The sequence below is a fragment of the Dreissena polymorpha genome, chromosome 14 (genome assembly GCF_020536995.1).
Source record: "Dreissena polymorpha isolate Duluth1 chromosome 14, UMN_Dpol_1.0, whole genome shotgun sequence".
Taxonomy (NCBI): domain Eukaryota; kingdom Metazoa; phylum Mollusca; class Bivalvia; order Myida; family Dreissenidae; genus Dreissena; species Dreissena polymorpha.
The window spans coordinates 522374-536118 of NC_068368.1; the positions used below are offsets into that span (position 1 = coordinate 522374).

At 41.2% G+C, this 13745-nt stretch overlaps 1 protein-coding gene across 1 annotated transcript; it reads right to left on the bottom strand.

The window, feature by feature from the left end:
- Window positions 1–3309: 3309 nt before the first annotated feature.
- On the bottom strand, window positions 3310–12899 carry LOC127858695 (fibroin heavy chain-like). The gene is made up of 2 exons (XM_052395920.1): window positions 12765–12899; window positions 3310–12475 (listed from the first exon to the last, which is right to left on the bottom strand). The coding sequence occupies exon 2, from the start codon at window positions 11349–11351 to the stop codon at window positions 6837–6839; it is 4515 nt and encodes a 1504-aa protein (XP_052251880.1). The 5' UTR covers window positions 11352–12475; window positions 12765–12899; the 3' UTR covers window positions 3310–6836.
- Between the last annotated feature and the right edge of the window lie 846 nt (window positions 12900–13745).

The window sequence follows — 13745 nt, forward strand, 5'->3', positions numbered from 1 at the left end:
GCCTGTGCGGACTGCGCATGCTAATCTGGGACGACACTTTACGCACATGCATTAAACCCTCTTTTCACAGGCAAGGCTCATTTACTGAATCCCTTAAGCGCTTTTGTTTATAATTATTTTATACGTGTATGCTTACAAATATTTGCACATAAAATATACATTTAGACACGTATTTAATAATTGATACAACATAAAAGTTTATAAAAAAATATAGTTTTGTGTTGCAAGAAAGATTTAATAGTGTTGCATGCACAGTATATCGTTGCATGTACAACAAATTTAACTATAATCCAATATCTATCACTATTGTGTATTTTGGTTCATGCACGTTATCAAGTAAGATCTACTATACGCATTTATATCAATATTTCATTAGATACGTAGGCTTATAATTTGTATAAAACATTTTAAAGCAATTTAGTATTTTGTTGCATTCAAATGTAGTTCACATCTTCATTAAACAGACAGACAGACACTGGTTTTCACAAGAAACAACCAGCATCGGCGCTAGACCCATTTCAAACATTTACAGTCAGTGCGGTCAGCGCTACTTTTCAAACTACGGAAGACAATATCAACGACGATTTCGTCTCTTATAATGACTCGTACACTAATTTGACTTTGAAACCGTTCGAAGGTGACATTTCAAACCAAGAGGAAACATGGGCAAGTACGATGGATGACAGTGCCTTTATCAATAACAGCGACATAAATGGCTCGAATATAGACTTGCATGACGAAGGTTTTACTGATGGAAATTTAGACAGATTTAAATTTGAAAGATTAGTCGATGCCGAAGAGTATGTGGATCTAATTACAAGCGGCCATTTCCAAAAAAGAAATAGATATTTAGTGAGTCCCAAACACGACGATGTTTCTATTGATAACGGAACCACTTTTGAGAATGACGATGTAGAAGATGATAGTGACGATAACGACACCACTGCCGAACCGGTTCAAAACACATACACGGCAAAGTATGAAAACAAAAACGAAAGCATTGAATATAATCTCATCACCGACGAAGCTGACATACCTGCATATAACCAAAATGGTGGAATTCGACATACTAACAATCAATCTAATAAAGATGTTAACATAGTCGAGCAGCATACAGTTTTGCCCTTAGAAGATAATAAGAAAACCACTGAATTTACTTTGCTCCTTGAAATGATACACGTGGATGGAAATCGGTCAGAAAATATTATCTTTACTAGCACTCAGCAGAGTACAAAGAGCTATTTCAGCACCACACTTATAAACACACGGAACGCTGACCTGGTCCTAACAACAACACATACGACACCTACTGTCTTGGAAGAAGATTTTGGAAGTGATCATTTTAGCGTCAACAACGACGAAACTCCGCCGGCGCAAATACTGAGCCATACCATGAAACGCATATTTGAAGGTAGGCAAAAGAATACTGCTAGTTGGAATCGTGGTAAGAAGAACATGCACGGTATCAAGGGAAGAGAAAGGGGACACAGTTCTGGAAAACGAGCGCGTGGAAGACATCGCAATTGAAATTAAAAGTGCATAATCATGTTTGGAACATGGTTATGAAAAACTCTTTGCATTTATGGAAATTAAAAATAAAAACTGGTAATAATAAATATGAACAAACATATACAAAACGTTACAATGACAATTCGAGAGAAATGCGTATCACCTTCTATAATATACTTTGGTACTTAAACACTTGTTAATATTATGCTGGTTTCGCAAATTATCTCTTATCAGTCGGTAGACACGTTGCATTTGATATGTTTATAGGTATATTCGTTTATTGTTATTTGATATAAAATCTGTGATTTCAGGTTAATCTTGATGTACACATAAATGCTGTTAGGTTTGTAGCTCCTTAAAACCTGTGTTAACATATGTGCTATGCATTGACCTTTCCCTGGCGGTTATCCAAGTTTAATTCATATGTGTAAATGCGTTTTATTGTATGTTATGTAAAGTGCTTGTTTTTCTGAGTCATAATAATTGCAATAAACTAATTGCCATGGGGTATAACTTTGATTATATAATTCTGTTTTAGCTGGAGTTTCACTTTTATTATGACGGGTTCTACATTTGCTAGCAATTAAAATAATTCCATTTGCCGAACATGGTCAATCTGTTATTGAAGCTTCGAAAAAGAAAATGAATAAAAAATGGTGAAGATCTAACATGTATTACTCATACAACATTCAACGAATTTCTTGAAGAAACAGTTCATTGAAAATCTGATTTTTATTAAGTCTTTAATATGTAAATGAATGTAATTGAATATAAATGCATTGATAAATGAATATCAGGAAATACCAGTAGCACTGCATCTGAAATACCGATAATGTTTTTAATTGTTGTGGGTCTCTCGATTGTTTATGTTCCGTTTTTTTTCGATGACACAGTATGTAACCTATACTCTTTTTTATTTTTCATTTGTGTAAATTATTGATAATAAGAAGTAATCTGCAAACAATGATCTGTCCACTAAACTTACATACTAATAATGTGTTTGGATACGCTCAGCAAGTATTAAAAAGCCCTATTAATAATGTATATAACATTACGCAACTGATAGCATCGATCTTTGCCTGAATGGATGCATTGAATAGTGTTGCCTTGGTGTGCATATAAAATTTATGGAATATTATCTATCTATTTAAATAAAATCTATAGTTAACTGAGTGTGTATCTTTTGTAAATTAAAGAGCGAAATAGCGATATTCGAACTGATTAATATTTTCAAAGTATAATAGTTCAAATATCTAGACAAAATTTGTGAACAATCTTGGAGATCATATATTGTATGTGAAAATTGAACTTGGGCTTGCAGATTTGTATTTACCGAAAATACAGTCTTTCTACTTGTGTTGTGAAAAACAAACTTTCAGCAAAGTTCTAACTATATCACAGCCAAATTTACGTTCACCACGCATATATATTGCTAACAAAGGGTTTCAATCAAACTGAAAACATTCAATACGTTTACAATGTTATTTCTGTAATGTACCGAATGGGATAAAATATTACGTGTTTTTTAATATACATACAAATATATGTTTTATAACATCAAAATTCATACAAACTGTCTTATTTGTTAAATCTGCACTTGTGTGTGTGTGGGTGTAACATTATACATTGAGGACTTTAATGCAAGGTTCTGCATGGTTGTTTTTTGGAACATTGACTTTGAGTTTTGGTTGTGAAAAGCTGTGCAGTTGTGTTTATAACAATACGCATTTAGTTTTGGATAAGCTCTGCAGTTGTGTTCATTACCATAAATATTATATTGTGTGTATGAATAACCAAGCATTTCTAGTTTAACAACTTTTGTGAAAGTATATATACACTAAATGTGTATTTCCAGATTACATTAAAGACATACATAGGCTCTTGAAGAGTATACATAGATTACATTATATCCATTTAGCGTTATACATAAACATATTTACCGATCTATACAATTTTTTATCATAACGCTATCGTTTTGATCTCACTGACGTCTGTTGGACCCTGACCGCTTTCTTTCATTCCGACCATTTTGCGTTCCAGACGTTGGTCTAAATCTGTTCTGTCTACCCCGATTGCGGCTTCGTGTGCGCCAACGCCTACCCGTAAACTGTCGATTTTCATTAGAGGGACGTTGGTTTACAGCAGACCAATCTGTAGGTCTTGCCAACTCAGATTCATCTTTAATATAGTTCTGAATTGCACCTGGTTCCATCAAATCCGCCGCATTATATGTCTTGCCGTTAATGACTTTTGCAGGAACTGTTTGGGGGTTGTTTATAGTTTGTTCTTTTGGGTTAGACTGAGATCCAAGGACGTTGTTTTCCGTTCCAATTCTTTTCTCAACATATTTTTCTTTTACTAATTGTATAGACTTTCCGATAAGATCAATGTTTACCAATGTATCGGCCTTATTGCTTAAAATTTTACTCAGAGGTTTGAGTAACACATTATTTTCCATGCGTAATGAACCCTTGGTATAAGTTTTTCCTTTTTTTCCATCCGAATTTCCGTTCAAAGAAGTTTTTGAATGGTCTCTATTATTTGATTTATTCATCTGCTTTTTAAAGGGATCATCATTTACGAGACCATCTTTCACACCTGAAATGATTTCATGTTGCATCGTGGAACCCCACACCACAATATTTTCCATTTTGTTAGACCCCAGAAAGGTTCTTACAGCTGCATTTTCTGCACCCAATTGACTTTCATTTATTGTTTCAAACGCGGCAATAGCAGAAAGCTTAGTCAAAGGACCCACATTTATCATTTCCGGTAGTGGACGATCATTCTCAACTCCATGTTTAGATACCATCGATGTATTCCATTTGTTGTTTGGGCCTGTATCAATCGGAACGTAAACCTGTTTAATTTCTTCTGGGCCGGCATTCTTGAATATGGAAACTTGTTCTATTCCAGCTAAGCCTGCATCGATTGGTACGTAGCCGTGTGTAGTTCTTTCTGGGCCCGCATCCTTGGGTATGGATACTTGTACATTTGCAGCTAAGCCTGTATTACTTGGTAGATATACCTGTTCGTTTTTCACCAGGCCTGCAACACTAGGTGCATAACCTTGTTCGCTTCCCGCCTTGCCTTCAGCATTTGGTACATAACTTTGTTCGCTTTCCGTCTTGCTTCCAGAACTTGGTAAATAACTTTGTTCACTTCCCGCCTTGCCTTCCGCACTTGGTACATAACTTTGTTCGCTACCCGCTTTGACTGCATTACTTGGTACATAACCGTGTTCGCTTCCCGCCTTGCCTTCAGCACTTTGAACATAACTTTGTTCGCTTCCCGCCTTGCCTTCAGCACTTGTTACATAACTTTGTTCGCTTCCCGCCTTGCCTTCCGCACTTGGTACGTAACTTTGTTCGCTTTCAGCCTTGCTTTCAGCACTTGGTACATAACTTTGTTCGCTTCCCGTTTCGCTTTCCGCACTTGGTATATAACTTTGTTCGCTACCCGTTTTGCCTGCATTACTTGGTACATAACCTTGTTCGCTTCCGATTGGGACTGCATGAGTGGGTACGTTACCTTTTCCAGAAACTCCTAGGCCTGCATCACTGGGTATGTAACCTTGCTCGCTTCCCGCATTCTCTCCAGCACTTGGCATATAACCTTGTTCGCTTACCGATTTTTCTGCAGTACTTTGTAAATAATTTTGTTCGCTTCCCGCTTTGCCAACTGTACTTGTTACATAACCTTGTTCGCTTCCCGTTGGACCTGCATTGCTGTATACGTAGCTATTTTCAGTTACTCCTTGGCCCGCATCACTGGGTAAGTAACCTTGCTCGCTTCTCGCTGGCCCTTCAGCACGTGGCATATAACCTTGTTCGCCTGTCGCTTTGCCTGCATCATCGGGCACATGACCTTTTTCGCTTCCCGCTGAGCCCTCCGCAGTTGGTGCATTCCCTGGTTCGCTTCCCGCTTTGACTGCAGTACTTGGCACATAACCTGTTTCGCTTCCAGCTGAGCCTTCAGCACTTGTTACGTGACCTTGTTCGCTTCCCGCTTTGACTCTAGTACTTGGTACAAAACTCTGTTCGCTTCCCGATGAGCCTTCAGCACTTGGTATATAACCTTGTTCGCTTCCCGATGATTCTTCAGCACTTGGAACATGACTTTGTTTGCTTCCCGCTGAGCCTTCAGCACTTGGAGAATAACCTTGTTTGCTTCCCGTTTTGCCTGCAGCACCTAGTACATTACCTTGTTCGCTTCCCGCTGAAGCTTCAGCACTTGGTACATAACTTTGTTCGCTAACCGCTTTTACTGCAGTACTTGGTACATAACCTGTTTCGCTTCTCATTGAGCCTTCAGCACTTGTTTCGCGACCTTGTTCGCTTTCCGCTTTGACTGGACTACTTGGTACATAACCGTGTTCGCTTCCCGCTGAGCCTTCAGCACTTGGTATATAACCTTGTTCGCTTCCGCTGAGCTCTCAGCTTCTGGTACATAACCTCGTTCGCTTTCCGCTGAGCCTTCAGCACTTGGTAAATAACCTTGCTCGCTTTCAGTTAGGCCTGCATCACCGGGTATATAACCTTGTTCGCTTCCAGCTTTGCCTGCAGAACTTGAAATATAGCCTTTGTCGCTTCCCGCTTTGCCCGCAGCCCCTGGTTCATAACCTTGCTTGCTTCCCGTTGGGCCTTCATCACTGGGTAAGTAACCTTGCTCGCTTCCCCCATGCTCTTTAACACTTTGCATATTACCCTGCTCGCTTACCGCTTTTCCTGCAGCACTTTGTAAATAACCTTGTTCGGTTCCCTCTTTGCTAACAGGACTTGTTACATAACTTTGTTCACTTCCCGTAAGACCTACATTGCTGGATACGTACCTATTTTCAGTTACTCCTTGGCCCGCATCATTGGGTAAGTAACCATGCTCGCTTCCCGCTGGCCCTTCAGCACTTGGCATATAACCTTGTTCGCCTACCGCTTTGCCTGCATCACCGGGTACATGACCTTGTTTGCTTCCTGCTGAGCCTTCAGCACTTTGAACATGACCTTGTTTGCTTCCCGCTTTGACTGCAGTACTTATGACATAACTTTGTTCGCTACCCGCTTTGACTGCAGTACTTTGTACATAACCTGGTTCGCTTCCCGTTGAGCCTTCAGCACTTGGTACATGACCTTTTAGGCTTCCCGCTTTGGCTGTAGTACTTGGTACATAAACTTGTTCACTTCCTGCTGAGCCTTCAGCACTTGGTATATAACCTTGTTGTCTTCCCGCTGAGCTCTCAGCTTTTGGAACATAACCTCGTTCGCTTCCCTTTGAGCCTTCAGCACTTGGTAAATAACCTCGCTCGCTTTGAGTTAGGCCTGCATCACCGGCTACATAATCTTGTTTGCTTCCCGCTTTGCCTGCAGAACTTGGAACATAACCTTTGTCGCTTCCCGATTTGCCCGCAGCACTTGGTACATAACCTTGCTCCTTCCCGGTGGGCGTGCATAACTGGGGTCGTAACCTTTCTCAGTAACTCTTGGGCCTGCATCACTGTGTAAGTAACCTTGCTCGCTTCCTGCATTCCCTTTAGCAGTTTGCTTATAACCCTGTTCGCTAACCGCTTTTCCTTCAGCACTTGGTAAATAACCGTGTTCGCTTCCCGCTTTGCCAACAGTACTTGTTTCATAACCTTGTTCGTTTCCCGTAAGGCCTCCATTGCTGGATACGTACCTATTTTCAGTTACTCCTGTGCCCGCATCACTGGGTAAGTAACCTTGCTTGCTTTCCGCTGGCCCTTCAGCACTTGGCACATAACCTTGTTCGCCTACCGCTTTGCCAGCATCACCGGGTACATGACCTTGTTCGCTTCCCGCTGAGCTATATACAGTTAGCACATGACCTTGTTTGCTTCCCGCTTTGACCGCAGTGCTTATGAAATAACCTTGTTCGCTTACCGCTGAGCCTTCAGCACTTGGTATATAACCTTGTTCGTTTCCCGCTGAGCCATCAGCACTTTTAACATGACCTTGTTTGCTTCCCGCTGAGCCTTCAGCACTTGGTGAATAATTTTTTTCGCTTCCCGTTTTGCCTGCAGCACTTCGTACATAACCTTGCTCGCTTCCCCCTGAACTTTCAGCACTTGGTACATAACCTTGTTCGCTTCCCGCTGAGTTTTCAGCACTTGATAAATAACCTTGTTCGCTTCCCGATTTGCCTGCAGAGCTAGAAACATAGCCTTGGTTACTTCCCGCTTTGCCAGCAGCAATTGGTACATAACCTTGCTCGCTTCCCGTTGAGCCTTCAGCACTTGGTACATGACCTTGTTCGCTTCCCGCTTTGACTGTAGTACTTGGTACATAACCTTGTTCACTTCCTGCTGAGCCTTCAGCACTTGGTATATAACCTTGTTGGCTTCCCGCTGAGCTCTCAGCTTTTGGAACATAACCTCGTTCGCTTCCCTTTGAGCCTTCAACACTTGGTAAATAACCTTGCTCGCTTTGAGTGAGGCCTGCATCACCGGGTACATAACTTTGTTCGCTTCCCGCTTTGCCTGCAGAACTTGGAACATAACCTTTGTCGCTTCCCGATTTGTCCGCAGCACTTGGAACATAACCTTGCTCGCTTTCCGGTGGGTGTGCATAACTGGGGTCGTAACCTTTTTCAGTAACTCCTGGGCCTGCATCACTGGGTAAGTAACCTTGCTCGCTTCCCGCATTCCCTTTAGCAGTTTGCTTATAACCCTGTTCGCTAACCGCTTTTCCTGCAGCACTTGGTAAATAACCGTGTTCGCTTCCCGCTTTGCTAACAGTACTTGTTTCATAACCTTGTTCGTTTTCCGTAAGACCTCCATTGCTGGATACGTACCTATTTCCAGTTATTCCTGTGCCCGCATCACTGGGTAAGTAACCTTGCTTGCTTCCCGCTGGCCCTTCAGCATTTGGCATATAACCTTGTTCGCCTACCGCTTTGACAGCATCACCGGGTACATGACCTTGTTCGCTTCCCGCTGAGCCTTCGGCACTTTGCACATGACCTTGTTTGCTTCCCGCTTTGACTACATTACTTATGACATAACTTTGTTCGCTTCCCATTGAGCCTTCAGCACTTGGTATATAACCTTGTATGTTTCCCGCTGAGCCATCAGCACTTTTAACATGACCTTTCTTGCTTCCCGCTGAGCCTTCAGCACTTGGTGAATAATTTTGTTCGCTTCCAGTTTTGCCTGCAGCACTTCGTACATAACCTTGCTCGCTTCCCCCTGAGCTTACAGCACTAGATAAATAACCTTGTTCGCTTCCCGATTTTCCTGCAGAACTAGGAACATAGCCTTGGTTGCTTCCCGCTGAGCCTTCGGCAGTTGGTGAATAATTTTGTTCGCTTCCCGTTTTGCCTGAAGCACTTCGTACATAACCTTGCTCGCTTCCCCCTGAGCTTTCAGCACTTGATAAATAACCTTGTTCGCTTCCCGATGTTCCTGCAGAACTAGGAACATAGCCTTGGTTGCTTCTCGCTTTGCCAGCAGCAATTGGTACATAACCTTGCTCGCTTCCCGTTGGGCGTGCATTTCTGTGTACGTGACCTTTTTCAGTTACTCCAGGGCCCGCATCACTGGGTAAGTAACCTTGCTCACTTCCCGCTAGCCCTTCAGAACTTGGCATATTACCTTGTTCGCTTACCGCTTTTCCTGCAGCACTTGGTAAATAACTGTGTTCGCTTCCCGCTTTGCCCTCAGCACTTTTTGTGTAGCCTTGTTCACTTCCTTTTGGCTCTACATACATTTTTTCAGTTACTCCTAGGCCTGCATAACTGAGAACATAACCTTGCTCTCTTCTCATTGACTCTGCATCACTTGCTCTGAAGTCTTGATTACTTCCACTTGACCCTACATACACTTTTTCAGTTACTCCTAGGCCTGCATAACTGCTTGGTACATAACCGTTTTCTCTTCCCGTTGCGTTTGCATCTACGGGTACGTAACCGTGTTCACTTCCCGTTTGGCCAGCATCACTTGATGAATAACCTTGTTCGCTTCCCGTTGGGATTGCATCACTTGTTTTGTAGCCTTGTTCAATTCTTATTGGCCTTAGATACACTTTTTCAGTGACTCCTAGGCCTTCATAACTGGTAACGTAACCTTGCTCTCTTCTTGTTTGGCCTGCATCATTTACTCTGTAGCCTTCTTCACTTCCACCCGGCCCTACATAAACTTGTGCAGGTACCGCTAGGCTTGCATAACTGGGAACATAACCTCGTTTCTTTACCGATTGATCGGCATCACTGGATACGTAACCCTGACTAGATACTCCCGGGCCTGCATCACTGGGTGCGTAATCTGGTTTGTTTTGCCGTGGGCCTACATCTATCGAAACGTTACCTTTCTCGGTCCCTCTTGGGCTTGCCACTCTAGATACGCTGCCTTGCTTGCCTTCCGCTAAGACTACATCACTGGGTAGGTAACCATGTTCGCTTCCCATTGGGCCTGTAATACTGGTTTTGTAACCTTGTTTTCTCCCCATCGGGTCTTCTTTCCTGGGTACGTAACCTTGTTCGCTTTTCAGGAGGCGTGAATCACTAGGTACATTACCATGTTCGCTCCCCGCTCGGCTTGTATCACTTGGTACCTTTACTTGTTCGCTGCCCGTCATACCTATATCATTGGGTACGTTACTTTTTTCAGTTACTACTGGGCTTAAATCCCCGGGTCCGTTACCGTGATCACTTCCAACTGGACGTGAATCGTTTGGTACATAAACTTGTTTGGCTCCCTCTGGGTTCGCACCACTGTGTACGTAACCGTTTTCATTACCCTTTAAGCCTGCCTTACTTGGTAAGTTACCATGTCCGCTTTCTGCTTGAAATGCTTCACTGGGGATATAATCGTGTTCATTTCTTGATATTGGTACGTAACCGGGTGCGCTGCTTACGGGGCTTTTCACACTTGGTATGTAGCCTTGTTGGTTATTCGCATTGGTCTTAATTGTTGGTATGTATTCTTGTTCAATGCCCATAGTACGTTTATCTATAGGGTCGTATTGTTGTTCACTGCCCGCATGATAGTTCTTGGGAACGTACACCTGCTTTTTGACTTCTGGTCTTACATCCTTCTGGCCGGCTTGACTGGTATAAATTGAGACGTTTACTGGCTCATTCTCAACATAAAGATAGTTATTTGGAACGTATCCTAAATCATTGTACGTATGATTGGCATCTTTTGGTAGGTATCCCTGTTTATTAACCGTAAGACTGGAATCTATCGGAAGGTAACGCTCATCTTTGCCTGTAGGACTGGCATCTATTGCGAGGTAACCTTGTTTATTACCTGTATGACTGGCCTCTTTCGGGAGGTTACCCTGTTTATAGCCCGTACGAGTAGTTACCTGTTCGTTACTCGTTATACTGGCATCTTGTGGAAGGTTATTCTGTTCATTGCCCGTGAGACTGGCATCTTTTGGTAGATAACCCTGTTTATAGCCCGTTAGAAAAGTATCTGTCGGTAGGTAACCCTGTTTCGGTAGGTAACGCTCACCATAGCCCGTATTACTTGTATCTTTTGGGAGGTAACCCTGTTCATTTCCCGTATTACTTGCATCTTTCGTGAGGTAGCCTTGTTTATTTCCCGAATTACTTGCATATTTGGAGAGGTCACCTTGTGTATCCTTGTTTAGATTGGTATCCTTCAGATAGTCACCATGTCCATTGCCTACAGGACTTGCTTTTGTCAAATCATAAGTTTTTTCATATCCTACAGGCCTTGCATCTGTCGAAACCAAACCTTGTTCAAAGCCTACAGGATTTGGATCTGTCAAAATGAAACCTTTTTCATATACTACATTACCTTCATTGGTTGCAATATAGCCTATAGGCATTGCATCTTTGGAAACGTAAGTTTGATCATAGTCCATGGGACGTGGATCTGTCGAAACATAACGGTGATCATAGCCTACAGCACTCACATCAGTCGAAACATGACCTTGTGTATAGCCTACCAAACTCGCATCTGTCGAAACGTTCCCTTTTTCATAATTCCCAGGACTCACATCCGTTGAAACATGACCATGTGTATAGCCTACCAAACTCGTATCTGTCGAAACATAACCTTGTTCATTATTTACTGGACTCGCAATTGTCGAAACATAACCATTGTCATAGCCTACATGAGTTGCTTCTGTCGATACATAATAGTCTTCATAGTCTATCGGACTTGCATCTGTCGACAAGTTGCCTTTATCATGCGAATGGGCTGCATATGTGACATCATCAAGTTGTGTGCTGTTCACTTTACTATCTTTACCGGATATATTGTCCTGAGACTTAGTTAAACTGGAATAACCTGAAATTATTCGAGGTAACTGAATGGCGTCTGTTCTTACCAAACAATTTAGGTATATTGCTTAGGATATCGTTTACCGTTCCTTTTGTGTGTACCCCTCCAGGCATTGGAACGGCATTTGGACCTAAAGCAACGCTTTCACCAACGATGGTAAAAGGCCATGTCTTGTTGATTTCAATAGGCACTAACTTGCTTTGCCCAATTATACTGTTTGAGGAGTTTTCTTTTGGCAGGAACGTATTCGGCATTTCCGCTATAGGACTTTTGATTCTTCGTAAAAGATCTGATGAACCTTTCATCGGCCACTGCTGGTCGTTGTTAAGAAAGTCTATGGGTTCTACAGTTCCGGTTTTTGCCGTATGTGCGCCATGTGCACTTGACGATTCTCCTAGCGAGACTTTCTTCATTAGTAACAATTGATCACGGTCAAACATACGTAGAGGATCTATGATGCCTTGCGTTGATGAAATAGGACCTCTCAATAAAAATTCGAATGGGTCTATAGTCTTCGGGATAGTAGCAGATTGCAAGTGTGTTGGTTTACTTGCAGTTTCACTTGTTAAACCTTTCTCTTGAGCAATTTCGTTTTGATGCATACTGTTTCCATTAAAGCTATGGTGTTGACCGCGGCCAACATTGATGCTGCTTGGTTTGGGAATATCTGGAGTATCATCGCTAAGGTCTGTATTTGGCAGCCTGTAAACGAAAATTCTAAATAAAATAAATACCACAGAATGCAGCGTTTGTTGGTTCTATACATGAACAATTGTCCTTTCGTCTAGTTTATATAAATGTTGAAGTGATAAAATCACTTTTGATATTTAATACATATTTTAATTAATTACAAAATCATATTTTATCTCAAAACATCGCACAATAAATGTTTTATAATGTTACTGTATAATATATGTACTCAATATCAGTCGGCGGACTTGCTAATTAACTAAGATATTTCCGGGGAAAAAATACTGCAAATCTGACTTACACGCTAGGCAGACTGGCGTTCACGGGTGGTATGTCTTTGATAGTGGTCAGAATATCTCTGTTAATGGTGTGCAGCGTACACGAGGAACCAAACAGCATAAGAATGCTGATTAGCGTTCCTTGTGACATCTGAATGAATATATGAATGCATGTGAGTACATGTACTTTGAAAAACCATTTACGAATCAGCAACTGATTGATTTGTGTTACATAAGCTCTAAGGGATCAAGAAAATTGACACGCGCCACTGTTGACTGCTCAAAAAGAATGAAGATACTTTTAATACCATTAACTTAGCTGCAGGTTCATCTAAGATGTTGAATTTACTCAGTAAGGACCAGATTTCTGACCAGGCTGATGATATGGAAAATATGTAAAACTAAATACCTATCACAGAACCAGCTTATCGAAACTATCAATGTTTAATTATATGAGACAGCATTCTTCTAAATGTTCATTTATGTTGCGAACATTAACAATTATCATGCGTATTAATTTATTAATTACATAATAACATACTGCGTAAAATATTTTCATATACATGAAAACTAAATGTTAGGATTAATACAGACGTTTCATAATTTAACAAGTTAATAAATTAAATATTAAGGACCGAATTTCTGACAAGCGCGCCTGGTGATTTCGGGGGGGGGGGGGGAGGGGGGAGTAAACAAACTGCAAAGACCAAGCCAGTGGTGTGTAACAGAACATGACAACATTGATTGAATATGTGAACACTTTTATGCAATGCATTTGTGTTGATGTGTTGCATGTCCTTATTTGATAAATGACAATAGAAAAGAAGTGATTAACTAGTATTTTATTTTGCAACTTATTGTTATTTGCCTCGATATTTTATTGAACTGCCTTTTTGATTGTTTTTTTATAACGAATACAAAAATAAATGTTCTTAATATAAGTTTATAGTAACTCACAAAGTTGTGACAATGTTTCAATTTTCATTACATACATGAAAATCAAT